This window comes from Ambystoma mexicanum, chromosome 3q (genome assembly GCF_040938575.1).
Source record: "Ambystoma mexicanum isolate Mex_15411 chromosome 3q, UKY_AmexF1_1, whole genome shotgun sequence".
Taxonomy (NCBI): Eukaryota; Metazoa; Chordata; class Amphibia; order Caudata; family Ambystomatidae; genus Ambystoma; species Ambystoma mexicanum.
The window spans coordinates 1,281,265,696-1,281,291,964 of NC_090926.1; the positions used below are offsets into that span (position 1 = coordinate 1,281,265,696).

Sequence of the window (26,269 nt, forward strand, 5' to 3'; positions counted from 1 at the left end):
AAAGTCACCTTCTCTGGTGGTCAGTGCATACTAAGAGGCCAGGATCTGGAATGCAAAACACCATCTCTGGTGGTCTGTGCATTCTAAGAAGTCAGGATCTGGAAGGCAAAGCCACCCTCTTTGGTGGTCAGTGCATCCCAAGAAGTCAGTATCTGGAAGGCAAAGCCACCATCCCTGGTGGTCAGTGCGTCCCAAGAAGTCTGTATCTGGAAGGCAAAGCCCCCATTCCTGGTGGTCAGTGTATCCTAAGAAGTCAGGATCTGGAAGGCAAAACCACCATCTCTTGTGATTTGTGCATCCTAAGAAATCAGAATCTTAAAGGCATAGCCGCCATCTCTGGTGGTCCGTGCTCCTAATAAGTCAGGATCTGGAAGGCAAAGCCACCCTCTCTGGTGGTCAGTGCTCCTAAGAAGTCAGGATCTGGAAGGCAAAGCCACCCTCTCTGGTGGTCTGTGCTCCTAATAAGTCAGGATCTGGAAGGCAAAGCCACCCTCTCTGGTGGTCAGTGCTCCTAAGAAGCCAGGATCTGGAAGGCAAAGCCACCCTCTCTGGTGGTCAGTGCTCCTAGGAAGTCAGGATCTGGAATCTAAAGCCACCATCTCTGGTGGTCTGTGCATTCTAAGAAGTCAGGATCTGGAAGGATAGGCCACCACCTTTGGTGGTCAATGCATCATAAGAAGTCAGGATCTGAAATGCAAAGCCACCCTCTTTGGTGGTCAGTGATCCTAGGAAGGTAGGATCTGGAATGCAAAGCCACCCTCTCTGGTGGTCAGTGCATCCCAAGACGTCAGGATCTGGAAGGCAAAGCCACCATCTCTGGTAGTCAGTACATCCTAAGAAATCAGAATCTTGAAGGCAAAGCCACCCTCTCTGGTGGTCAGTGCTCGTAAGAAGTCAGGATCTGGAAGGCAAAGCCACCCTCTCTGGTGGTCAGTTCTCCTAAGAAGTCAGGATCTGGAAGGCAAAGCCACCCTCTCTGGTGGTCAGTTCTCCTAAGAAGGCAGGATTTGGAAGGAAAAGTCAGCATCTCTGGTGGTCTGTGCATTCTAAGAATTCAGGATCTGGAAGACAAAGCCACCATCTCTGGTGGTCAATGCGTCCTAAGAAGTCACGATCTGGAAGGCAAAGCTACCCTCTTTGGTGGTTAGTGCGTCCCAAGAAGTCAATATCTGGAAGGCAAAGCCACCATCTCTGGTGGTCAGTGCATCCTAATTGTCAAGATCTGGAAGGCAAAGCCACCATCTCTGGTGGTCAGTGCTGTTAGGGAGAATTCTCTGGTAAGGCTAATTTCCCAAACCTAGTGAGTCCCCCAGCAGCTTTGCTGGATTTTTGGGGTTTAATTTTTTCTCCTGCTAAGAGTGAGACTCTTTTTCTTCCACTCTTAAGCATGATTTGAGAATGTCCTTTGACTATGTAATGTGTTTTATGGGCTATGGGGTCTTTTACTCTATAGGGCTTCATGTGTTTTTGGTAAGTGTGTTACACAGCACCCTCAGTGCAGTAACACAGGGGTGTCATAGTGACCCCCAAACATAGACTCCATACCCTGGGACTGACTACTGTCTCCCAGGGCATGTAAAGTCACCATTAGCTTTACTAGTCTTAAATTGTGAACAGAACCAGTACAAACCATCATATTGTGCAAGTACTGGTAGGGGTAATTCGATTGCCCCTGGGTCTGTTTTTCAAGGTGGCACTGTCCAGTCCCCCCATGTCGAGTTTCTGGCTGGTGGCAGTGGATACCACGTGAAATATTCCACCGTAATATTTCCTATGGGATTTTCCCATTCATTTTAAACGCACCATTTTTTTGGTGCAATGTTAAAGATACCGCTGGGTTATTTATTTTATATTTATTCCCCGGTTGGGTCTTTTTTGCCAGGACTCGGTTTTAAAATGGCGTTTGTGTTCGCCTCTGAAACCCTAACCCAAGTCGAGCCCTTTGTTCCACTTTTGGCGGGCTTCTGCACAGAAGCCTCCAAAAGTGGTGCCACTCTGTCTGGGTCTACAGGATGTGTGGGAGGGGGGAATAGGCACCCTGGACTGGGTTGCCTTGGCAACTCAAGTAGCACTCTTGTGTTATTGGCCCAGTGGTGAACCGCCCGGCTCACCACTTAGCATGTTTGAGTGACAGCTAGGCTGATGAATGGGGGTATTGCTACATAAAAGCAGGGCTTTGGGGACTGGAACTTCAGAAGTCACAACAGGACCTAAAGAATCCGAAGAGGGGAGAAGCTGAGCCATCTACAACGACAACACCACCGGTGGAGTCCTGCTGTACGAAACTCACCACTTTTCCGACGACAGAGAAGATCTTCTTCCAGGAGAGTCTTCTTCCCTTTGAGCTGGTGGGACCAACCAGTTCGCCTTTTTTGCCTTCCTGGATCGTCTCGTGGTCGAATCGCCCGTGCCAAGCACCCCAGCGTCTCGATAGCCACGCTTCACCACTACCGCAAATAAAAGGGTAGTACCTTTTAACCGGGAAACTCCGCGGCTGGTTTCTTCCCTGGCAGTGCAACGACCTCCAGCTTTCCTCCATGTCGAGATCTTCTCTTCCCCTGGACGAAGCACCGACTTGCACCCGCTGCCAGGAACAACTGCCCCCGCTGGAACTTTCTCACCATTTCAGGTACTGTGTCCCGCCTGGTCTCCCTTGCAACAGACTGTCCAAGGTGTCCCGTAAATCCTTGACTCTCTATCCTGGGGTGACCTCGGACCCGTTACCATTACCTTTCTAACTTGATCCAACCTCTTTTTGACTTTCCTGCAAAGACTTTGAGTGCATTTCCACAGTGTGATCTTGGGCACATTCCGCCTTGCTCTCTCCAAGAGTGGGCCTGGCCTATGAACTTTTTGCTCTACAGTAGACCCTGCCTTTCTTGACTTGCTGTGGTTCTTTAAAAGGGTTGGTACTGTGTGATTTTCCTATAATGCCTTTTCTCTCCCATTTTAAACAAATTATTGGAGTGCCATCTATGGTTATGCGCTCACCTCTGTTTTGCTAAATAAGTGGTGTCTTAACCTAGACTTGTCAAATAATTGATTAGGGAGGTGTATATATTTCTAGTGACTGTGTTTGAACTTGCTTGACACATTACTGCCAGTGTATTTTTACAAGTGTGTTTTTAAATAAATAATGATATACTTTTATACCAAAGCTCTGGTCAGTGTTTGCTTGTGCTACTGTATTTTTAGCTCTATTGTGTATACTCTATATACTGCCTAACTCTTCTTGAGAGAAGACTGACTGCTCTGCCACAGCTACCAGGTAAATCTGGGTGGTGCGGACTGCTACCAATTGGGTTTACTGCTAACACCTGTAGTCTTAAACTTTTTGCAGTGGTCCCTAAGGGAACTGCACAGGTTTCTGCCTAACAAGTGCATCCTAAGAAGCCAGGATCTGGAAGGCAATGCAACCATCTCTGGTGGCAGTGCATTCTAAGAAATAAGGATCTGGAAGCGAAGCCACCATCTCTGGTGGTCAGTGCATCCTAAGAAATAATTATCTGAAAGCGAAGCCACCATCTACGGTGGTAAGTGCATCCTAAGATGTCAGGATCTGGAAGGCAAAACCACCATCTCTGGTGGTCAGTCTGTCCTAAAAGGTCAGGATCTGGAAGGCAAAGCCAACATCTATGGTGGTCAGTGCATCCTAACATGTCACACTCTGGAAGGCTAAGCCACCCTCTTTGGTGGTCAATGTGTCCTAAGAAGTCAGGATCTGGAAGGCAAAGCCACCTTCTCTGGTGGTCAGCGCATCCTAAGAAGTCAGGATCTGGACGATAAAGCCACCATCTCTAGTGGTCAGTGCATCCTAAGAAGCCAGGATCTGGAAGGCAAAACCACCATCTCTAGTGGTCAGTGCTCCTAAGAAGTCAAAATCATGAAGGCAAACCCACCATCTCTGGTGGTCAGTGTATCCTAAGATATCAGACTCTGGAAGGCAAAACCACCATCTCTAGTGGTCAGTGCTCCTAAGAAGTCAAAATCATGAAGGCAAACCCACCATCTCTGGTGGTCAGTGTATCCTAAGATGTCAGACTATGGAAGGCTAAGCCATTATCTCTGGTGGTCAGTGCATACTAAGAGGTCAGGATCTGGAATGCAAAGCGACCATCTCTGGTGGTCTGTGCATTCTAAGAAGTCAGGATCTGGAAGGCTAGGCCACCACCTTTGGTGGTCAGTGATCCTAGGAAAGTGGGATCTGGAAGGCAAAGCCACCCTCTTTGGTGGTCAGTGCATCCCAAGAAGTCAGGATCTGGAAGGCAAACCCACCATCTCTGGTAGTCAGTACATCCTAAGAAATCAGAATCTTGAAGGCAAAGCCGCCATCTCTGATGGTCAGTGCATCCTAAGAACCCAGGATCTGGAAGGCAAAACCACCATCTCTAGTGCATCCTAAGAAGTCAAAATCATGAAGGCAAAACCACCATCTCTGGTGGTTAGTGCATCCTAAGAAGTCAGAATCTGGACACAAAGCCACCATCTCTGGTGGTCAGTGTATCCCAAGATATCAGACTCTGGAAGGCTAAGCCATTCTCTCTGGTGGTCAGTGCGTCATAAGATGTCAGGATCTGGAAGGCTAAGCCACCATCTCTGGTGGTCAGTGCATACTAAGAGGCCAGGATCTGGAATGCAAAGCACCATCTCTGGTGGTCAGTGCATTCTAAGAAGTCAGGATCTGGAAGGCAAAGCCACCATCTCTGGTGGTCAATGCGTCCTAAGAAGTCAGGATCTGGAAGGCAAAGCCACCCTCTTTGGTGGTCAGTGCATCCCAAGAAGTCAGTAACTGGAAGGCAAAGCCACCATCCCTGGTGGTCAGTGTGTCCCAAGAAGTCTGTATCTGGAAGGTAAAGCCACCGTCCCTAGTGGTCAGTGCATCCTAAGAAGTCAGGATCTGGAAGGCAAAACCACCATCTCTTGTGATTTGTGCATCCTCAGAAATCAGAATCTTGAAGGCAAAGCCGCCATCTCTGGTGGTCCGTGCATACTAAGAGGTCAGGATCTGGAAGGCAAAGCCACCCTCTCTGGTGGTCTGTGCATCCTAAGAAGTCAGGATCTGGAAGGCAAAACCACCATCTCTTGTGATTTGTGCATCCTAAGAAATCAGAATCTTGAAGGCAAAGCCGCCATCTCTGGTGGTCTGTGCATACTAAGAGGTCAGGATCTGGAATATAAAGCCACTGTCTCTGGTGGTCAGTGCATACTAAGAGGCCAGTATCTGGAATGCAAAGCACCATCTCTGGTGGTCAGTGCATTCTAAGAAGTCAGAATCTGGAAGGCAAAGTCACCATCTCTGGTGGTCAGTGCATCCTAAGATGTCACGATCTGGAAGGCTAATCCACCCTCTCTGGTGGTCAGTGCATCCTAAGATGTTAGACTGTTGAAGGCAAAGCCACCATCTCCGGTGGTCAGTGCATCCTAAGAAGTCAGAACCTTGAAGGCAAAGCTACCATCTCCGGTGGTCAGTGCATCCTAAGGAGTCAGGATCCCGAAGGCAAGGTCACTGTCTCTGGGGGCCAACGCATCCTAAGAAGTCGGGATCTGGAAGGCAAAGTTACCATCTCCGGTGGTCAGTGCATCCTAAGGAGTCAGGATCTCGAAGGCAAGGTCACTGTCTCTGGTGGCCAACGCATCCTAAGAAGTCGTGATCTGGAAGGCAAAGCCACCATCTCTGGTGGTCAGTGCATCCTAAGAAGTCAGGATCTGGAAGGCAAAGCCACCATCTCTGGTGGTCCGTGCATCCTAAGAAGTCAGCATCTGGAAGGCAAAACCACCATCTCTTGTGATTTGTGCATCCTAAGAAATCAGAATCTTGAAGGCGAAGCCGCCAACTCTGGTGGTCCGTGCATACTAAGAGGTAAGGATCTGGAATGCAAAGTCACTGTCTCTGGTGGTCAGTGCATACTAAGAGGCCAGGATCTGGAAGGCAAAGCCACCATCTCTGGTGGTCAGTGCATCCTATGAAGTCAGGATCTGGAAGGCAAAGCCACTATCTCTGGTGGTCAGTGCATCCTATTAGATTGTTAAAGGGCAAGACCTCACAGGAGATAGATTGGTGGAGGGAGTGCAATCTCAGGACTGGTCAGGACTGGTGGAGGGAGCTACATCCTGTGAGATAGATTGCTGGAGGGAGAGGCAGCATAGCATTTTTGACTATCAAATTGGTATTTTTTTTATTTTTTTGGTCCGCGATCATGCTGGTAAGAAGGATAGAAGCACTTGTAACACTCTAGTGCCATGGCCCATTTGTTAAGCTCCTCTCTCATGCACTTTTATGGAATGGCCAAAACTTTTTCTGAGGTTCCTAACAGATGTTTACATACCCCGTGTGGGCCTAAGGAGGTCCACCTCCTGCCTAAATAAACAGATGGCTCAGCTCACAGTCTCTTTTGCGGATGTCTCTTACCCCTCAGGACATAGGGCAGGTCCTTGAAGGAGGTCCACCTCCTGCCTAAATAAACAGATGGCTCAGCTCACAGTCTCTTTTGCGGATGTCTCTTACTTCCCAGGACGTAGGGCAGGTCCTTGAAGGAGGTCCACCTCCTGCCTAAATAAACAGATGGCTCAGCTCACAGTCTCTTTTGCGGATGTCTCTTACTCCCCAGGACGTAGGGCAGGTCCTTGAAGGAGGTCCACCTCCTGCCTAAATAAACAGATGGCTCAGCTCACAGTCTCTTTTGCGGATGTCTCTTACTCCCCAGGACGTAGGGCAGGTCCTTGAAGGAGGTCCACCTCCTGCCTAAATAAACAGATGGCTCAGATCACAGTCTCTTTTCCGGATGTCTCTTACTCCCCAGGACGTAGGGCAGGTCCTTTAAGGAGGTCCACCTCCTGCCTAAATAAACAGATGGCTCAGCTCACAGTCTCTTTTGCGGATGTCTCTTACTCCCCAGGACGTAGGGCAGGTCCTTGAAGGAGGTCCACCTCCTGCCTAAATAAACAGATGGCTCAGCTCACAGTCTCTTTTGCGGATGTCTCTTACTCCCCAGGACGTAGGGCAGGTCCTTGAAGGAGGTCCACCTCCTGCCTAAATAAACAGATGGCTCAGCTCACAGTCTCTTTTGTGGATGTCTCTTACTCCCCAGGACGTAGGGCAGGTCCTTGAAGGTGGTCCACCTCCTGCCTAAATAAACAGATGGCTCAGCTCACAGTCTCTTTTGTGGATGTCTCTTACTCCCCAGGTCATAGGGCAGGTCCTTGAAGGAGGTCCACCTCCTGCCTAAATAAACAGATGGCTCAGCTCACAGTCTCTTTTGCGGATGTCTCTTACTCCCCAGGACGTAGGGCAGGTCCTTGAAGGAGGTCCACTTAGTGGGTGAATGCTCAAGGAGTCTCTTTGATGGAGGTTTGCACGTCTGCTACCTGGTTCAGTCCTCACATGTGTGTCAATCATTCCCGCCTCCATCTAGCCACTGCCCAGACTCTCAATATTTTGCAGAATTCCTTCATTGGATAAAAGTTGTTTTATGATATCTGACAGGGGGTTACCAGTAACACTTCCGACCAATAAGTAATTGGTGCACAATTTCATTGGCCGATGCTCATGCGTTCATGTGCTGCAAAAGTGGGATTCATAGTGCATAGGTAATCCCTGTGTTACTTACCAGTAATCTAGTACTCCTAGTCTTACAGGTGACATCACAGTCATGTTATCCGCCTCTCCCTGCAAGGTTCCTGGGGTGGCCATCAGGCGTTCAGCCTTTATTAGTACAGAGGAGGATTCTGGGTAAATGAATAGCTTAAGCTGCTTTTATGATAGAGCAAGAGCAAAAAAGGCCTCATGTTTTTTCAGTGGAATTCAATGGAGTCACTTATGGCGGCGCCTCACCAAAGGACTGGGACGAGGTTGTGTAGGACTTTGCGTAATGAAGATTTCTAATAGGCCATGTAGGCATTCCGAGCCAGAACATATCTTAGAATTCAAGAACAGGAAAGGGGATTCAAGGGCAGTTCACTGCAGCCACTGATAGGAAGTATTGTAATAGGGGAGTTCGGCAGCAGAGTTTTAGCTGCAGCCTCTACCTGCGCAGCTCTAAACATCGGCGTGAGGAAGAAAGAGATTTGGAACTCTCACAAATACCCCAAATGACAACGAACATTCCAGTTGTCGAGTTACTGTCAGATAAGGATGTTAACAAAACATCCTCTGTACACATTTCACTGTTACTAACTCCTACTTCCAGTACTCGACCAAATGACGTAGGCGTTTGTTGTGGCCTTAAAGGACGACAGGATGCTGTAAGGGGTTCCAACTGTCTTTATTGTAAGACAAACGGGTGGACCTTAAACTGCCTTAACTCGGGACAAACATTTACTCACAGTTCGGTTCAGTTCAACTTCATGGCTTCCCAGTTAACTCACTGTGGGAAGGGTGTGCACAATGATGGCACACTGCAAGCTCCTAGGGCCCCCATGTATCCTCCTGTGGCTGTGGACTTATGCCCTAGAAGCTGTGACTGGAGGCTGCTCAAAACCTCCTGTTGTTGCCTCCTTATCAGGAGCAGCGCTGTGGCATGACCTGCTTGGTCTGCCGCTGCATCAACACTCGCGGGAACGTTTTCCCACGGAGCGTGGGCTTGCGAGATCACGTTAGGCTGAGATCTCGCGAGAACACGCTCCCGCGATCACGTGATGTCCCCACACACCTCCTTTGCTGGGAAAAGGATGGATGGTCATTCCATGACAAAGTCCGCAAACTTGCTGGGCTTCCTTCTCTCTCTCTGAGGTCTGCTTAGATCTGTATCTGGGGCAGGATTGCTGGAGTACTCTTGAGGAGGTGCGGTTGATTCGAGTTCTCCTTGTCTTGTTCTTCGCTGTGCCTCCCTGGGTGTAGTTGGAGAGTTGGGGCTTGAGAACTCGTTGCCATGGTGTGGCTCCAAGGCATCTCTTTCTGAGAGGCGAGGGTTTTCGAATGTCCCCTGGCGGTCTTGATCTTCTCCGGTATCCCAGTGTGGTTGTTCCATGTCTTCCTTCCTGCGGTACATGGCCACTCTCTCTAGATTACATTTCCTTCCGTAGCTGGTGCAAATGTGGTTTGACCCTCTCTCCATGACTTCTATGGGACTGCTGTATTTGGAGCCAGTCGAAGTGTCTTTATGGGGAAGGCGTATTTTCACCAGGTCACCTCTGTTAACTGCTGTGTGTCGAGCGGCTCGACGCAAGTCCCCTTGGGTCTTCATGGCTTCTTTGTTGCGCTGCATGCGAAACGCTACGTCATCCATGTCCACGTCTTCGTCAGCCCTCACTTGATGAAGCCAGGGTGGTACCAGTGAGGATGCTGCCCTTCTCCCCCTCAGCAGATGGAATGGCGAAACACCTGTGACGGCATTGGGGGTGAGGCGGTGGGCTCCTACAGCTTCCTTGACTGTCTTGTACGGGTCTAGGCCCGAGGCATGAGCCAGTTGTAGCGCCCCTTTGATGAAGCGCGTTTGCCCGCTCAACCAGGCCATTGGCCTGTGGGTGGTATAGGCTTGCTCTCCGCTGTCGAATGTTGTTGAGCTTGAGAAATTTCTCCATTTCTCGGGAGACTAGCTGGACTCCGTTGTCTGTGACGAGTTCTTCTGGTAGACCTTCCCGCTGGAATACGGCGGTGAGTGCTTCAATGACTGTGCTTGTGGTGATGTCTGAGGTGAAGTCAGCTTCCACCCATTTGGAGAAGTAGTCGACCATGACTATCCCGTATTTGTGTTCTGGGGGCATGTTGTCCAGGGGCCCAATGAAATCCAAACCTAGTTTTCGCCACACCCCTTTGGGGACTTCGGTGGGCAGCATGGGGGCTTGCCTCACGGCTAGGCGTTTGTCACTGTTGGTTCACTCATGGCACCTTTCGACCATTTGTCTTATGTCCTGGTCCATGCCTGGCCACCAGTAGGTGTCGCGTATCCTGCGTCTGGTCATGTTGCATCCCAGGTGGCCTGAGTGTGCTCTGCACAGTATCACCTTGCAGATTCCGCTGGGCGGGATGATTTGATCGCCTCTGAGGATGAGACCGTTCATGGTGGTGATTTCCTCGTTCACTTTCCAGTAGGGACGAAGGCCTTCGGGGATCGCTCTCTCGTAAGGCCATCCTTTGCGAACCCAGGTACTAACGTGCCGTAGGGCATCGTCCTGTTCAAACTCCTCCTGCCAGTGGCGCTCACTCAGGTCCATGTACTCACCGTTCCTTAAGTCACTGATGGAGGCTACGACACACTCATCTTCCAAGAATGTGGTACCGGGGGCGCTTTGGTTCAGGAGTCTGGACATGCAGTCCGCTTGTGCGTTTTTCCAACCCGCAATGTGGGCTATCTCGTATGTGTATTCTTGAAGCTTTGCGGCGATCTTGGCCAGCCTCGGGGTGGCAGTCTTGGTGCCGCCCGGGCTCAACATGTGAATGTGGGGTTTGTGGTCGGTGATCAGCTTGAATCTCGTCCCCCATACGTACGATCTGAAGTAGTCGACGGCCCATGAACATGCCAACATTTCTTTCTCAACCGTGGAGTCATTCTTCTCCGATGATGACAGCGCTTTGGATGCGAACGCCACAATATTCTCAGTGTCTCCCTTCTTCTGGGTCAAGGTGGCCCCCAGGCCATACGCGCTGGCGTCTGTGGTAATGCAGGTGTCCCATTCAGGGTTGTATGGTTTTCAGGCACGGCGCGTGTAGAATTCTCTTTTTGATTTCACAGAAAGCTTTGTTCTGTTCCGGGCCCCAAGAGTAGGCAGCCCCCTTCTTCAGAAGCTCCCTCATGGGAGACGTGGTCTTGGAGAATCTAGGGACGAATTTGGCATAGTACTCCGCTAGGCCCAGGAATGAGCGTAACTCCTCTTTGGACATCGGAGCCGGGGCTTCTGTTATGGCCTGCATGATGTTCTTCTTGGGACTGATGCCGTCACTTGAGATGCAGTACCCAAGGTATTCTACCTTGTTCACTCCGAAGACACATTTTTCATGGCGTAGGTGAATGCCATCCTCTTGAAGCCTGCTCAAGACTGTCCTGAGTGCCTTGTCATGGGTCTCCTTGTCTTTGGCATACACGAGGATATCATCTTGAAAGAAGGAAACATTTGTGAGTCCTTTAAGTAAGGAGTTCATCATCCTCTGAAATGCGGATGCTGCCGACGACAACCCAAATGGTGTGCAGGTATATTGGAAGGTGCCGAAAGGAGTGATGAACGCTGTAAGAGGGCGAGAGGATTTGTGCAGGGGAATCTGGTGATAGGCATCATGCATGTCCAGCTTAGAGAAGATTGCCGCCTCTTTCATCATAAGGACGATTTCGTTGATGCTGGGGAGTGGAAAGCTATCCGTGATTACCTCTAGATTGAGGCTTCTTAGGTCGATGCAGATCCTGAGGTCGTTGCTGGATTTCTTTTTGACCAAAACTACTGGACTCAGCCACTCTGAGGATTCCACGGTCTCGATGGTTCCTTCTTCGACCATCTTCCGAAGGTGGGCATCCAATGCGGGTCTCGCTGTGGCAGGTACTGCCCTGACTTTGTGTTTCACCGGGATCGCGTTGGGTTTCAGGCGAATCTTGTGGACAAAGTTTCTCACCTTCCCTGGGTTCTCGGAAAACAGGTTCGGGAACATCTCCTTGAAATTTTGCGCTGCTCCTGAGGAGAGCATGAGTACCTGTTCCGGAGTGCTGGGATCTAGTTTCATGCTGAGTTTGTGTTGATCGTCCCATCCCAGCACGGCTGGGCCTTTGGGTGAGAAATACACTTTGGTGGTGGTAGACCTCCCTTTGAAATCGATCCGGGCTTTGATGTAGCCTAAAAGGTCGACAGTTGCACCACCGAACACCGTCGGTTTTTCCCTGGTCGTTCTGATCTCTACTTTTGCTTGTCCCATCATCTCCTTGTATGTGTTGATGGGGAGGATAGTGAGGTCAGATCCCGAGTCTGCCATGACGCGCGTTTCCATTCCGTCAACCTTAATGGTGCAGTGGGGCTTTTCCCTCCTGGTATGGGGGGCGTTGACCATGACGACCATGGGTCTGTCCTGTAGATCGTCATCATCGCTTGAAGCGCAGTCACCATCGACACGGAAAACAGTTTTCTCCCGCCACGTGCATGCGGGAGCCACGTGACCAATGCGTCCGCACTTAGAGCTCTCCTTATTCCTGGCGGGGCAGTCGCGATCATTCGCCATGTGCTTGGTGCTGGCGCATCTATAGCATTTGGGTGCCTCCTTTTGCCTGGGACCTTTGTCTCTGGGGCCGTCGCGGGACTGCTTGTCTCTGCGCCCTCTCCATTGTAGTGCCGCAAATTCGGGCACGGGCAGGTGACTTCCCACCTCTTTGCGTCTGCTGGAGGTTTCTTCCTCCGCCCTGGCAATTTGGATGGCCTTTTCAAGGGTGACCTCCTTTTCTTGTATGAACTTGTCCTGCACTTTCCTAGAGTTAGTGTGAACGACGAGCATGTCGCAGATGACCTGTTCTGCGTTTTCGCCAAAGGCGCAAAGAGAAGCCAGCTCCCTCATCCTGGTGATGTAGTCGTCCACGGGTTCGCTCCCTTCTTGTTTGCGGGTGTAGAACCTCAGCCTGTGCAGTACAACGTTCTCCTTATTGGTGAACCTCTTCACAATGCGACGAGTCGCTTCCTTGTAGACGTCGTCGTCGTCGTCATCATCGGCCGCAGGTATTGCCTTCAAACTGGCAAAAATGCGCTGACCTTCAACCCCCAATGCATTTAACAGCATAGCCCTCTTCCTGACGGGGGCATACCGCGTGCCGCCCACTGCTTCCAGATAGGTGGAGAAAAGGGGCCTCCACTGCATCCATGGAATTGCTGGTGTCCCTGGTGAAGGGAGAAAGGCAGGGGGCGGTGTGGCACCTTGCATGGTGGGCCCGTGGGTATTTTGATATCCTCGTCGCCAATTATGTTGTGGCCTTAAAGGATGACAGGATGCTGTAAGGGGTTCCAACTGTCTTTATTGTAAGACAAACGGGGGACCTTAAACTGCCTTAACTCGGGACAAACATTTACTCACAGTTCGGTTCAGTTCAACTTCATGGCTTCCCAGTTAACTCACTGTGGGAAGGGTGTGCACAATGATGGCATGCTGCAAGCTCCTAGGGCCCCCATGTAGCCTCCTGTGGCTGTGGACTTATGCCCTAGAAGCTGTGACTGGAGGCTGCTCAAAACCTCCTGTTGTTGCCTCCTTATCAGGAGCAGCGCTGTGGCATGACTTGCTTGGTCTGCCGCTGCATCAACACTCATGGGAACGTTTTCCTGCAAAGCGTGGGCTCGCGAGATCATGTTAGGCCGAGATCTCGCGAGAACATGCTCCCGCGATCACATGATGTCCCCACAGCGTTGCATTGAGCGGATGCACGGATCGACCTTCCATTGCAGCGCATTACTGCTTACCGAAAAGACTCCACCTCACAAGTTCCGGCGACCCGGAAGTGGAAAAATACAGCACAGTCTTACTAAGAAAAAGCCATCAATTACGAGGAATCAGCCCATAGTGAACCACGTTTCACTAAAAAACATCACAGTTACATGGCAAACCAAAAGTGACACTAAAAGCTAAATCAAGTGACGTGGCACAGCCCGGACACAACGCACAGCCGGTTACTAAACCATCAGGAACATATTGGAAAATAACCACAAAAAGACAATGTCTAAGGCAGATGGATCAGAAACAAGGAGGCACCTGGAATATTATTGGCTCCCCCCAACCCTCACATGATCTGAAGACCCCTGCCTCCAACAACAGAAACTCAGACGGCATGGAGTGTGCGTTCCTACCAGTCCGTGAAATCTGCAGATACAACGATGACACTTTGTCAAAACAAACAGCGAAACAAACTGGATTAAGCCCCCCCACCTCTTATCTCCCAAAAAGAGGGAAGGAGGGGCTCCAAACTGTGTGACTCGAAACATCAGCATCCTTTAACAAGATTGGAGCAAGGGAAGACAGTAGCAGACACTCAGCCGCTGGATCAAAGTCATAATAACACCCGAGCAATAGACCGGTTTCAAGATTCTACCACTTCACCCTGCGGAGACCGCCAATCAGAGCATCTTCATGGACCAATAGAAACAGATCACCAAAATAAAAAACTGGACCTACTTGCAATAATGTCGACAGTGACTATCGTTTTAGCTCCATTTATCAAAGTATATGAGGCTATAAACGATACCCTGAAGGATCATAAAACTATGATAGCCATGATGCACTCCAAATTAATGTACCTGGAGATATATATCATGGCAGCGGAAACAAGGAACAACAAAATGGGGAAGAACTTCGTATCAGCTGGGAAGAGCAGAACAACGGGCCCTCCACCCCCAAGTACTCCTGACATCCATGCAGAGTGGCCCGATTCCAATAAAACCGAACAAGTGGACCTTATGACTGAAGGATTGGATAACCCAAATAACAACAGAAGGCTCAAAAGACCCAAGCCAAACATTGCTGGTTCAGCAAGACCACATGAAATCACCACGAGAGACATAGAAGACCTAATCACTCCCGATCCAGCGGGAGAGAAGAGAACGCCAAACGGCTGTGTCCCGCTAGAAACTAACGAACTTGGTTTGGAAGTCAAAGATTCTGAAATAGGGAAATTAACAGAAAAAAACGGAAAGGTCCTCTGAAATAACAAAATAAGATTTCTCTATCTTCTTGCAAACAAAGAAGGAACAGAGACAGGATACAAAGACTTTACCATCAGCTCTAGATCAACTTCAAAAGGTCTTCTTATCGAGAGAAACTGGTAATGAGGAAAAAACAAATTGAGTAGCACCAAAACCTGCTCCAAGAAAGTCCTTAAAAGAAATCCCTAAGCAACCACCTGAAACTATAAAACCGGGAAAAACTGCAAGTAACAGAATGACTGTCCAATCGGTAATTAATGATGATTCCCAAATAACACAAGTTTTGATGGACTTGTCTCAATACTCGGTTGAGTCATCTGAGTCAGAGCTACCGGTAACCATTTCGGTGCCCCCAGGGACCTCAAAACCAGTCACAAAAAACATAGAACCACCAGCTCCTTCAGACCCAGGGACAGTAGGCCTAAAATCACTGGTCTTTTTGACGCTTGAGGAAAAGAGACAAAGAGCATGCATCCAAGGGATATCTTAGTGGAAACACAAGGGATAATAAACCTCCCCTCGTTTTAGGAACTGTGAATGGAGCACTTTCCAATTCTTGCAATCTAGAGAATAGACAGTGTAGAGCTACGACTTCGCAGGACCAAGGTTCAACATCTGCCTGGACAAAGCGGCAGCACTACGATACATCTAACACGACACTAACTGGTCAAACTGGTAGTAAGCCAAGTACCAGTACTTACAGGACAGCAAATTTGATCCCTTTAGGAAATACTGGGAAAGACCCACAAATCACGAGAAACCATTCATCAAGTTCAAAGCGAAATAGTAACCGCTCATTCAAACAAGATAGGGTTATAGACAAAGGAGATGACTTGATCCTGAATAGGAAGACAGTCATGGCGCTCTTCCACTGCATCCCAAATCTATGCCATATTCCTTCTAATGATTTGAAGATAACTGAATTTGGGGAGGAGCATCCTATGGACAGTATCTACCTTCACATTTCATCTCTGGTGCTGAAGGGGATGCTGTGGAATGCAGCGGAAAGTTTATTAATGCTCGGCTTTGACCTAACGTCTGTCAAGATCTCTAGCGAACCTTCACCTTGGTCATGTGAAACAGAGGAGTTGTCAGGGGGGTCAAGAAGCCGACCGGAAAGTGTGAACATCTCCTCCTCCCATGAACCACATTCTGGAGACAAAACAAGAGAGATTCAGATCTTCAAGGACCCGCAAGATACTGTGCGTGTTCCCAGGGGTCCAAGACCCAACTTGAATGTCACATTCAAACTGGACCAAGACTTACAAGCAGTATAGAAACTCCGCCGATTGGTCAAAATAAATCCCAGGACCATCAATATTGGTCATGGGTCCCGGAAGCATTGGGCCAACAATCATACACATAGCCACCCAAGTATTTAGCACCGTGCACATTGACCCAGGCTAACAACAGAGCCACGGACAACACAACAAACTTGAGAATGAACTTGTGGAATACAAGGGCCTTTAAACATTTAACGGCCCATAGTGATGTAAACCTGGGAGACTATGATATCTTGTGTCATCAAGAAACATGGCTGATGGAAAAATCCCACTTTGATGGATATGAAGATACAATCTCTCCTGCCACTAAAGGAGCTAAAGGACGTCCTACATCTGGTCTATTAACAGCGATCAAATCAGGGAGTGGACTGAACAGAATAAAACAATTTTTCTAATCCATTGCCCAAGAACTCCTGGTGAGCTGGACCCATCCTGTGAAACCATCAGCATCACTTTGGTGATCATAAAACTCTATTGGAATCCCCAAATTCTGTCCAATAAAGAGTTCTTGGATATGGCTGCTAACCTTATCTATGACACACATACAAATCAGGGCACTGAGTGCAGAGATTTTAATGCAAATTGTCTAAAGAGAGCTCATAATAAGAATGGACAAATTAAGCACCCACCAGCAGCCGAGAGAGGAATTCTGTGGCTTATCACTTACAACCTCACGTGTTCCTTATCTCTTAAAGGCAGAGACCGCAAGAAACAATTTTCTATTGGCGACATGGGAACGAGGTAGCCAACGTGCAGATATTGACTATATCTTTGTTTCTAGAGATCTCTTATATCTCATTACATCTTTTGAAGTAATCAAGACGGCAAACAGTGACCATAATCTACTATGTATGAGTTGGGCTGTGGCAGTGGAACTGGAAAGAGAACAAATGACGACAGTCGTCGAAGAATGTAATGGAGGTACACGATTAAGAATGAGCAAATCTTCAATCGATATGTTAAAACAGCCTTACACCAACATCTATGGAGCTACTAGCGACATTGTGGGATATCCCAAAGTTGACTATAAGCCTCTCCTTGAATGCTACCATTCCAAAAAGCCAGGCATAGAGAGAGACTTACCACAAAAGACACATACTTATGACATTGTGCTTGTGGAAAAATAGGAGTACTACTGAGAAGAGCGAAACGACTCGCAGCAAAAACAAATCTGAAAGAACATAGAGAAAGAGCAAAGATCGCAATGAAGACCTACAAGAATTGGATATCCGGGTATAGAATCAAATTGTATCAAAACGATTCAGAGCAAAGGCTACGAATAATTGGTGGCAAAAAAATAAAAGATTTTTGGTCCTTGGTTAAGTCCAATGCTGCCACGGCTGGGGATCTCCAGCAGAACAACGTCAGCGAAAAAACATGGGTGCACCATTTTTCAAAAAGGGGCTGAAAGAAAACCCAAGAAACTATCGACCTATCGCACTTCTAGATGTGATTGGTAAGGTTTTCGGTCCGCTCCTATTGGACTGCTTCCAGGACTGGACAAAGAGCACGGGTTGTAACGACCCTTTCCAAACTGGATTTGTAAAAAACGTCGGAACGAAGGCAAATATCCTTCTACTGTGTACTCTGAAGGGAATGGTGCAGGGGGTAAGACCGAGGATCTTAATGGCATTTGTTGACTTGGTCCAGGCCTTTTACCAGGTTAACCGATAAACATTATGGGGTAAGCTAATTGAGAGAGACTGTCCAGTGACAATACTAGAACCTCTAATAGCCCTCTACTCAAACACGTCCATAAAAGTCAGTCTCAATCGTTCTGGCATATTATCATCAGCACTTCCCACAGACAGAGGCGTTAAACAATGTTGCCCCCTGGCACCAGCATTATTTATATTCTACCTCTCGGACCTCCAATACTTTGAGCCTTCGATTAGATCTATCCCTCCCACAATAGGGGGAGCTTGTGTGACTCATGTTTTGTATGCAGATGACTTGATCCTAATAGATCAGACTGCAGTGGGCCTCCAGCGACAATTCGCTAGTCTCCAGAAATACATCAACGACAATAATTTGGATATAAAAAAAGAACAAACAAAAATCATCAGCTTCGAAAAAAAACAGCAAAACTAAATGAAAAACTGAAATGGTTTTTGGAGGAATCCCAGATCGAGCGAGTAAAGCAATTTAAATATCTGGGAGTCACGCTAAGTAACAGCACAGCGGAGACCGCGATGCAAGATTTCCTGCTTGAAAAAGCCAAGATTCTGGCTAGTCAAGCTAAGGCTATGGACAAGAAAGGTGGCTGCTTTCCCCTGTTAGCGGCAGTAAACTACTATAAGGCAAACGTTGTCCCCTCATTGAACTATGGAGCTGAGGCCATGCCTGGAATACCAACACAAGTCTGGCCCAGGCTCGAGGGACAGTTTTGGCGGCAAGTTTTGGGTCTCCCAAACTCAACTCCAATAACAGTCATACGCAGAGGGTTGAGCCTCCTTTCTCTCCAAGCCACATTCGAATGGAACAGTCTGGCGCTGTTCAGAAAAATGAGTTTACCAAATTGCCCAAAATACTTCAGATAATCAACGAAGAACTGTTAGGTGGGGCAAGCAAACTCTTCAATAACTGAACGAACTGAAACAGAGCCAAGCTGGAGGAAATTGGCTGTACAGAAGCAGACCTGATATCAAACCCCACAAGGGTAAAAAGGAAGCTAGATGAACACGATTGGATCTACACTCTTGCCATCACTTCCACTTACAAGTTAATAGCCAGTTTACCAAAGAACTGCTGAAGGTTAAACATGTCGGCAGGCTACTTGATGAAACTCCCCTTTAGGGTATACCGAGACAACGTTTTTGAGGACACGCTTGAACTGCCTACCTACTAAGGAGATCCTTGCAATCAGGGAGAATTCTGACCAAAATAAATGTTGTTACTCTAAAAGCCTGGACCAGGTCGAAACTTTGAAACATCTATTACTCCAGTGTTCAGGATTAATCGGGGAGAAAAAAACCTTTTTGGGCCATCACTTCTCAGAATTCCGGTCATCCAATGAAGAAGACTGGTGGATGGTATTGATGAATGTAGACGGGACGTGTTCGGTGATAGCCGTGAGTTCATTCTTCCTAGGAAGTTCTAAAAAACAGGTCGAATAGACACACGGAAAATTAGGTTATCAAGCAAAGATGTAGAAACTACGTTGAATAGTACCCTGGGAAATGCAGAAACAAAATTAAGGATGGAGAATTGGAAACAAATAATCTGGTCGTAGCAGGTAAAATGGGACTGAAAAAGACAAAGGAAAGTGAAAAAGACAAAGGAAATTGATCATATTGAAAAGAAAAGCATAAACTAACTTAAAGGAGAACTAAATTGACTTTATTCTTTGTTTTCTGTTGTTTTGTAAAAATTGTAAATCAATTGAATCAAATAAATAAAAAGAAATTAAAAATTTAACAAGAAATAGTTTGCAATCACCTGAAAGAGCATTCAAGCAGAAGAAACAGCATTCAGGGACAGAAAGTAGCATTCAATAGCAATTATTATTAGTGAATGTCGATTGGCTCAGCTAATCCAGGCAATGGAACACCAGTCAATAACTACCTGGTATTTGACGGATTTCCATCAACCTGTCGTCGAAACGGCGACACCGTTTTCCAATCTTTTCCTCTTTACCTTTGAAGGCTAAGCACACGCTCATCTTAAACCATATATTTATTCATTGCAGTGCATTAAGCTCATGTTTCCTTTTCAAACACATAGGCACCACATCTGAATTTAACATATGTCATTGTCTTTGCCACTTTTCATGTGCTTTAGTCCACGTTAGCTCCCATATCATTTCCCATAGTTCATGCAGCTGATAATGTATTTGAATGTCTTCTTTGGACAGATGTGTGCTAATACTGCTGATAACTGTTCTTGTTGTCAATAACCCCTTGTTATTTGACCTTTTTCTCCATTACCGGTCCTCACTTCGCTCAGGACTGATAATTTGGAAATGGTCATTAATAAATGTTACTAACTGCAAACGGAGTCAATAACACTAAAATTGAATTCAAGGACTGGAAATAGGTTTCGGGAAAAGGAACTTGCGCTGATTGATAGGAAGTGGTGTTCAGAGGCAGGAACCCGGCATAATCAACTTATCATGGTTGTCTTCTTCTCTAGATCAATCTGGATTCCAGAACCCGGGCCGCGATCCTCACCAGCCTAAGCCAGCCAACGGTCTGCAGTTTCGACACCGCCCAGAAACGGGTCTACAGCTTGATGGAGAAGGACTCCTACCCTCGCTTTCTCCGTGCTGACTTGTACCTCAACCTCTTGGGAGGAAAGAATGGGGAGGAAACTTCTGCCTGTGGTCTTAGCACACATATCAACGGTGGACTTACCAAGGACACCACTATCAGTCTTAAAGAGCATGCCATCAGCAGCCTTGCCAAGCTTGATCAGCGATCTTAACAGGCATGTCACCAGAAGTCTTACAAATCATGAGACCAGCAGCCTTACAGAGCACATGTTACAAGCCGTTTTGCCAAAACACCACCAGCAGTCTTACAAACACCATCAATACCAAACAACTAATGAACAGTCTTATCAAGGACGCGCTAGAAGTCGTAGGGCTGTGCTCTTACTGCATGCAAACCAGCAGTCATCTCAAACAGGTCATCAGCAGTCTTACGTGGCATGCCAACTTTGGCCTAATCATGGTGGCCATGAGGGGTCTAATGACGAACACTAAGTGTGATCTTACCAAGCATGGCCCCAATGACCATGCAATGACAGACCACAGGAAGTCTTATCCCACACTATATCAAGGCCTTATCAAGCAAACTACCAGTGATCTTACCATGCATGGCCTTCCAACTACAGACCATAGGAGGTCTTATCCCACACTATATCAAAGGTCTTACCAAGCAAACTACCAGTGATCTTACCAAGCATGGCCACAATGACCTTGCAACGACAGACTACAGGAGGTCTTATCACACACTATATCAAAGACCTTACCAAGCAAACTACCCGTGATCTTACCAAGCATGGCCCAATGACCTTGAAACGACAGAGCACAGGAGGTCTTATCCAACACTATATCAAGGCCTTATCAAGCAAACTACCAGTGATCTAACCATGCATGGTCTTCTAACTACAGACCATTGGAGGTCTTATCCCACACTATATCAAAGGCCTTGCCAAGCAAACTACCAGTGTTCTTACCAAGCATGGCCCCAATGACCTTGAAACGACAGAGCACAGGAGGTCTTATCCCACACGATATCAAAGGTCTTACCAAGCAAACTACCAGTGATCTTACCAAGCATGGCCACAATGACCTTGCGACAAGAGACCGCAGGAGGTCAAATCACACACTATATAAAAGGCCTTATCAAGCAAACTACCAGTGATTTTACCAAGCATGACCCCAATGACCTTGAAATGACACAGCACAGGAGGTCTTATCCCACACGATATCAAAGGTCTTACCAAGCAAACTACCAGTGATCTTACCATGCATGGCCTTGCAACGACAGACCACAGGAGGACTTAACCCACACTATATCAAAGGTCTTACCAAGCAAACTACCAGTGATCTTACCAAGCATGGCCACAATGACCTTGCAACAAGAGACCACAGGAGGTCTAATCACACACTATATAAAAGGCCTTATCAAGCAAACTACCAGTGATCTTACCAAGCATGGCCCCAAAGACCTTGCAACGACAGAGCACAGAAGGTCTTATCCCACACTGTATCAAAGGCCTTACCAAGCAAACTACTAGTGATCTTACCAAGCATGGCCCCAAGGACCTTGCAACGACAGACCACAAGAGATCTTATCCCACACTATATCAAGGCCTTACCAAGCAAACTACCAGTGATCTTACCAAGCATGTCTCCGGTAGTCTTGCAAACACATGCTACCGGGGTCTTATTAACTAAGCTCACCAACAGCAGTCCTGAAAACACTCAGCCTAAGAGGTGTCACCACACACTGCACCAGTAGGTTTTCCTCAAACACTGTACCACCAGTGGTCCTACCAAGCATGCCCAAGTGGTTTTTCAAATGCACACCACATGCATTCTTAACACCCAATTTTCCGTAGTCTTATCGAGCACACCACCTGCGGTATTAAAATCACACACCATGAGGAAAAGCTCTTCTGTTTTGACCGAATCTTTTCTTCTCCTAGGACTTAATGTTGCGTTGACAGTTGAGCACTTTGATACCCTATCATATTAATACAAGTGGTTCTCCAGCATGGGGTCTGGCATGGATTCACATGCTCATGAATATTCCCCATCGTCAGGCTGGGAATCCTCGGTAAAAGAAAACACGGTTTCAGTTTCGATACTAAACTGTCTTTCTCCTATAAACGAATCACTGAGCTCTGGGTCATACTGCCCCAAGCCAATGACTGCCCTCTACCTAAGCCCCTCCTCTGGCAGCCATCTTCAGATTTTTACCGCACGTTCATGTTGGGAGTCCTCGCGTTTCGCTCTTCGAGCTTTCTGCATTTTTTTGTGTTTTTGCTAGGAAACCTCTATTTTCGGTTCAATTGAGCCCATGTGCTCCATCCTTTACCCTTCCGATTAACGGGGACCCATTTTTTGGCATATTTCATTGGCCCTCAAGGGTGGAAATCATTGAGTGTTCTTCTTGAAAGCTTCCAGAAGTCTTCAGGCCTACACCGCTCCAGATCATGTCGGAGGAGAAGGACGGAATTTCCCTCTTCAAGCTGTGCCCCAGCTGCGGTTTGCAGAACGTTTTTTCAGATGACAAGCATTCCCAGTGCCTGTATTGTCTACACCCGCCGCATAAAGAAGAAGATTGTGAGCTCTGCCATGGCTTCACCAAGGGCACGATGAAGGAGCGACACGTCCGGTTGGCAGCGTAGCTCAAGACCAGGGCCTCTTTCCCGGATGCTTCACATGGGGCATGCGTGCCTCTTCCAGATCCAGCCAAACTGAGCTTCTAAGTCCTTTGAGGGCGCTCCATTCGTGGGGGCCCAACACAAGGCCAAGCACCGCAAGTCTGCTTCCGTCAGAGTCGCTGCACAAGCAGGTCCTTCGACTGTCAGGGCGCATTCTTTGTCTCCGTCGGCCTCAATCTCCAGCTCTTCATCCAAGAGGAAGTCAGCTACCCCGGGGAAGCAGTGGGAGACACTGGAGAAGGCCAACCAGGGCAAGGTGTCCAAACAGCCCGTGAAGGAGAAGGCCAAGCAGGACAAGGTGTCCGAGCTGCCCGTGAAGGAGATGGCCTAGATGGCGGACCTGCCTGTGAAGGCCCAGGTGATCCAGGCCAAATTATTCTCCTCGATTGAGATGGTGGTGGCCTCCCTTTCGAAGGCAAAAGGGGTGGACCCTGTCCAGGGTGCCCCGGCGGCAGCCAGAGTGTCTCTCCCTGCCAGGCGAGAGTCTTCGTTCAAGCCAATAGAAAAGTCCCCGGAGAAGAGGATGCCGGAGCTTAACCCGGGACCAACCTCTCAGGACCCAAAGAAGGGGGGTGGGGGGGTGGAGAAAAAATCCAGGGCACTGACATGTCTTTGTCCGACTAGGACGAGGTGCTTTCCGTCCACACCATCCACGGTGGTAACGACAACGACGATGATGGGAACATCGAAGAGAAGCCCACCGAAGGCAGCGGCGACGGCGACATCAATACCGTCAAAGGGGGCTATGACATGGGCACTGCGCCCAGTGAACCTGTAACCCCCAAGAGACTTATCGCAGGATATCCTCTCGACACTCCGCACCCTGGCGTTAAGAGCCTCTCCACCGACGAGGTGGGATCTTTTCATTCCATGATTGCCCGGACATCGGAGCTTTTACAGCTCACCCCGGGGGGGGAACAAGAAGGAGGTCTTCCTGTACCAACGCCGGGAGGCAAAGAGGAAGACTATCCTGTCGGTACCGCTTTTGGACGACGTCTGCGAGGAGGGGCTGGCGCTGCTGAAGAACCTTTCTTCAGCCCCAGCAAAGAGAGACCGACTTGAGAAAAAGTGCCGGGTGCCGGAGTCTGCGACCAAGTGTCTGCGGTCTCAACCGTTGCCGGACTCGGTGGTCTCAGCGGCCGCCTGGAAGATATTTGTTGAGTTTATCGTCTTCCTCATCTGTACCCCGGACAGTCGTCGTCGTCAAGGCTCCCAGGGTGGCACAGCAACTGTCAAGCAGGACTGAAATGGCCAAGACGTCGGGCCCCCACCGCTGCACCCCGGTGGGAGGCCGGCTGGCAAACTTCGTCAGCTTCTGGGAGACCATCTCCACCGATCGACGTGTGCTGGACGCTCTCATCCACGGACCCACCTTAGCGTTTCAACTGAAGTGTCCACGAATACCACTGGTGGCCCGACAGGAACAACACATTCCTCAGCTGCTGCTGGACGTTCAGGTCATGTTAAGGAAAGGGGCGATATAGAGCTGGTTCCAAAGCGACTGCGAGCTCCGGAGTTAACTCAAAGTACTTTCTTGTTAGAAAGAAGACCGGGGGCTCGAGGCCCATCCTCGACCTACGGCGGCTCAACAAGTACATAAAGTCCCAGAAATTCAGGATGGTCACGCTGCAGCACTTGCTCGGCCAGCTGGAGGTGAGAGACTTTCTGTCGTTGTCGGATCTAGAGGACGCGTATTTCCACATCCCCATTCACAAAGGACACTGCAGGTTTCTGCGCTTCGTCGATCAAGGGAAGCATTACCAGTTCAAGGCTCATCCCTTCGGACTGAAGTCGGCACCCAGAGTCTTCACCAAGGGCCTGGCTCTGGTGGTGACCCATCTATGACTGCAAGGGATCCACGTGTACCCTTACCTGGAAGACTGGCTCATCCGGGCCATGTCAAAGGAAATCGCCATCGACCACACAACAAAGCCGTCCGACTGCTGAAGGAACTGGGCTTCTCAGTGAATTATGAAAAATCCTGCTTGACTCCATCGCAGGATGCACTGTTCCTGGGATCCAGGCTCGACACAGTGTCCTGCCTGGTGTCACCGTCAGAGGAGAGGATAGCGGGCATCTTTGGCAAAGTGCAACGGCTGTTAGCACTGAGGGTCACCACAGTGAGAGCCATCAAGTCTCTACTCAGCATGATGGCGTCATGCATATACCTGATTCGGCCATGCAGGTTGCGGATGTGTCCTCTACAGGAATTCCTTAAAGCCTGTTGGGTCCAGGTGTCCGGAGGCATCCAGGACAGGATCGCGCTCGACAAGGAGTTCCGTCGAGCGATAAGGTGGTGGGGCGTGTGCCCCAATATCGTCAGAGGCACAGATTTCCAGAGCCCCCCATACCAGAAGACGGTCAAGACGGATGCTTCCCTGGAAGGATGGGGAGCCCACACCGGACGTCTTCACACCAGAGGACTGTGGCTGCCGGAGGAGAAGATGTTACACATCAATGTTCTGGAACTACGGGCTGTGTTTTGGGACCTCAAATCATTTCTACCGTCCCTCAAGGGCAAAGTGGCGAGGTTCTTCATGGACAATACTACAACAATGTTTTACATCTGGAAACAGGGGTGCACCAGATCCCCAGTGCTCTCCAAAGAGACGCAGGACTTGTGGTACTGGGTCGTCACCCAGGGGATGTTCCTCATTCAGTTTCACCTGGCAGGAGTAAATAACACTGTTGCTGACTCTCTCAGCAGGGAGCTGCACTCCCTGCCATGAGTGGGAGCTTCAGCAGGATCAAGTGGACAACCTTTTCCTCAAATGGTGCAGTCCCCAAATCGATATGTTTGCAACAGCGACTAACACCAAGTGCCAGAGGTTCGCCAGCAGGTTCCCCCAGCCGGGGAGCATGGGGGACGCATTCTCATTCCCTGGGGAAGCCCTGTTTCTGTATGCGTTCCCTCCATTGCTGCTACTTCTTCGAGTCATCAGTCAACTCAGACGGTACCGGTCGAGATTCATCCTCGTTGCATCGATGTGGCCGAGGCAGATATGGTACCCGGACCTTCTCAGCATGTCAGTGTCCCCTCCAGTCAAACTGCCAGCAGTCGTGGATCATCTCGCCAGGGAAGTAGGCGTAATTCTGCACCACGACCCGGGTTCTCTGAACCTGAAGACCTGGCTCCTGCAGCATTAGAGTTCATTGGCTACCATCTTCCGGTGGACTACAGGGAGGTACTCGTCAAGGCCAGGGCATTGTCTACTTTGAAGTGCTACGGACACAAATGAAAGCGCTTTGCGACTTGGTGCCGGTTGCAGAAGATCAACCCTCTGAGGGACACGGTCCCCCAAGTACCTCCGTCTTTACTGTCATTGGCTAAATCGGGACTGGCACACGCCTCCGTCAAGGTACATCTCGCGGCTATCTCCCGCTACACCAGATCTCCGGGACGGTCTTCACTGTGGTTGCACCGTCTAGTTAAGGTGTTCATCAACGGACTGTACTGCTCGTTCCCGCCAGTGAAGGCTCTGGACCTGGCGTGGGAAGTC

At 48.8% G+C, this 26,269-nt stretch overlaps 1 protein-coding gene across 5 annotated transcripts in view; it reads left to right on the plus strand.

Moving 5' to 3' along the window:
- LOC138447877 (regulator of G-protein signaling 8-like) overlaps nucleotides 1-26,269 on the plus strand; it is a 658,995-nt gene that overhangs the window by 583,105 nt on the left and 49,621 nt on the right. For 4 of the 5 annotated variants that reach the window (XM_069604341.1, XM_069604346.1, XM_069604342.1 and 1 more), the window contains one exon: nucleotides 20,007-22,168. The exons of the other annotated variant lie outside the window; for it this stretch is intronic. In XM_069604341.1, coding sequence (XP_069460442.1) covers nucleotides 20,007-20,297 — 291 coding nt within the window. In that variant the 3' untranslated portion in view covers nucleotides 20,298-22,168. Of the gene's footprint in view, nucleotides 1-20,006; nucleotides 22,169-26,269 lie in introns of those variants that run through there. 5 annotated transcript variants of the gene reach the window in all.